The following is a 1212-nucleotide window of genomic DNA, read 5'->3' as shown; positions in this document are numbered from 1 at the left end:
AACCCACAGCTGTGTGCAGGTGGGGGTGTTCTTCCCCCCCCCCAAAGCCCCCTACAGCCTGTTCAGCTACAGCATCCACTACAGGCTCTCGCCCAAGGTATGGGTGGCCAGCGAGGCTTGGCTGACTTCAAGCCTGGTCATGACGCTACCAGGCATGGACCGGGTGGGCACGGTGCTCGGCTTCCTGCATCAGGGTGCTGAGATGCCCGAGTTCCGATCCTATGTGCAGACCCGCCTGGCCCGGGCTGCGGAGCCCGCCTACTGTGCCTCGCTAGAGGCAGGGCGGCTGGGTCTGGAGGAGCATGTGGTGGGGCCACGCTGCCCGCAGTGTGACCGCGCCTCCCCGGAGAACGTGACCGATGGGCTGCTATATCACCAAACTTTTGCCGCCTACGCAGCTGTGTACAGCGTGGCCCATGCGCTTCACAAAGCACTGCTCTGCAACTCCTCCGGCTGCCTTGCACAGGAGCCCGTGCGGCCCTGGCAGGTGAGGTCACAGAAGCTGTGCCTCTTGGCTCGTTCCCCAATTCACTGGCACCCCTGAGGAGGAGATGGGGGACGGGGAGGGGGGTCTGGCCAGTGGCGACTCCCTGCCCAGCCCCACCATCCCCTGATTCCCCCACCACCCCCTGATCTCCCCACTGCCAGCTCCTGGACAACATGTACAACATGAGTTTCCACGCATACAACCGGACCCTGCAGTTCGACACCAGCGGAAATGTGGACCTTGCTTATGACCTGAAGCTGTGGGTCTGGAGGGACCGGATGCCCATGCTGCGCACTGTGGGCAGCTTCAACGGCAGCCTGGAGCTCCAGTTCTCCAGCATGATCTGGCACACCCCAGGAAACCAAGTGAGCACCAGTCCTGCCCGGGGAGCAGGGGCGGCCCCCAGGGCTTGGGCCAGTGTGGCCAGCCACGCAGAGCCTGAGCCCTGCCGCCCGCCAGGAGCCCGTGTCCCAGTGCTCACGGCAGTGCAGGGAAGGCCAGGTGCGCCGCGTGAAGGGCTTCCATTCCTGCTGCTACGACTGCGTGGACTGCAAGGCAGGCAGCTACCAGCGCCACCCAGGTGAGCCCTCAGGGTCCAGCCCACACTGAGGCCCGAGTGAGGGCGGGTACCATAGGGTCAGGTCTGGGGCAGAAGGAAGGCCAGGAAAGCCAGTGGTCCCCAGCATGCCCTCTCTCCTCCCTTGCCTTAGACGATGCCCTCTTCA

The 1212-nt window shown here is 64.7% G+C and overlaps 1 protein-coding gene across 1 annotated transcript in view; it reads left to right on the top strand.

The window, feature by feature from the left end:
- The window catches only part of LOC104996097 (taste receptor type 1 member 3), a 4465-nt gene that overhangs the window by 1370 nt on the left and 1883 nt on the right, over positions 1 to 1212 (top strand). The window contains exons 4-6 of the mRNA XM_010850225.1: positions 20 to 487; positions 649 to 852; positions 947 to 1080. Of these exons, the coding sequence (XP_010848527.1) occupies positions 20 to 487; positions 649 to 852; positions 947 to 1080 (806 nt within the window). The remainder of the gene's footprint in view (positions 1 to 19; positions 488 to 648; positions 853 to 946; positions 1081 to 1212) is intronic.

Source organism: Bison bison, unplaced genomic scaffold (genome assembly GCF_000754665.1).
Source record: "Bison bison bison isolate TAMUID 2011002044 unplaced genomic scaffold, Bison_UMD1.0 scf7180017864289, whole genome shotgun sequence".
Classification (NCBI taxonomy): domain Eukaryota; kingdom Metazoa; phylum Chordata; class Mammalia; order Artiodactyla; family Bovidae; genus Bison; species Bison bison.
This window is presented reverse-complemented; position numbering and strand designations above follow the sequence as displayed.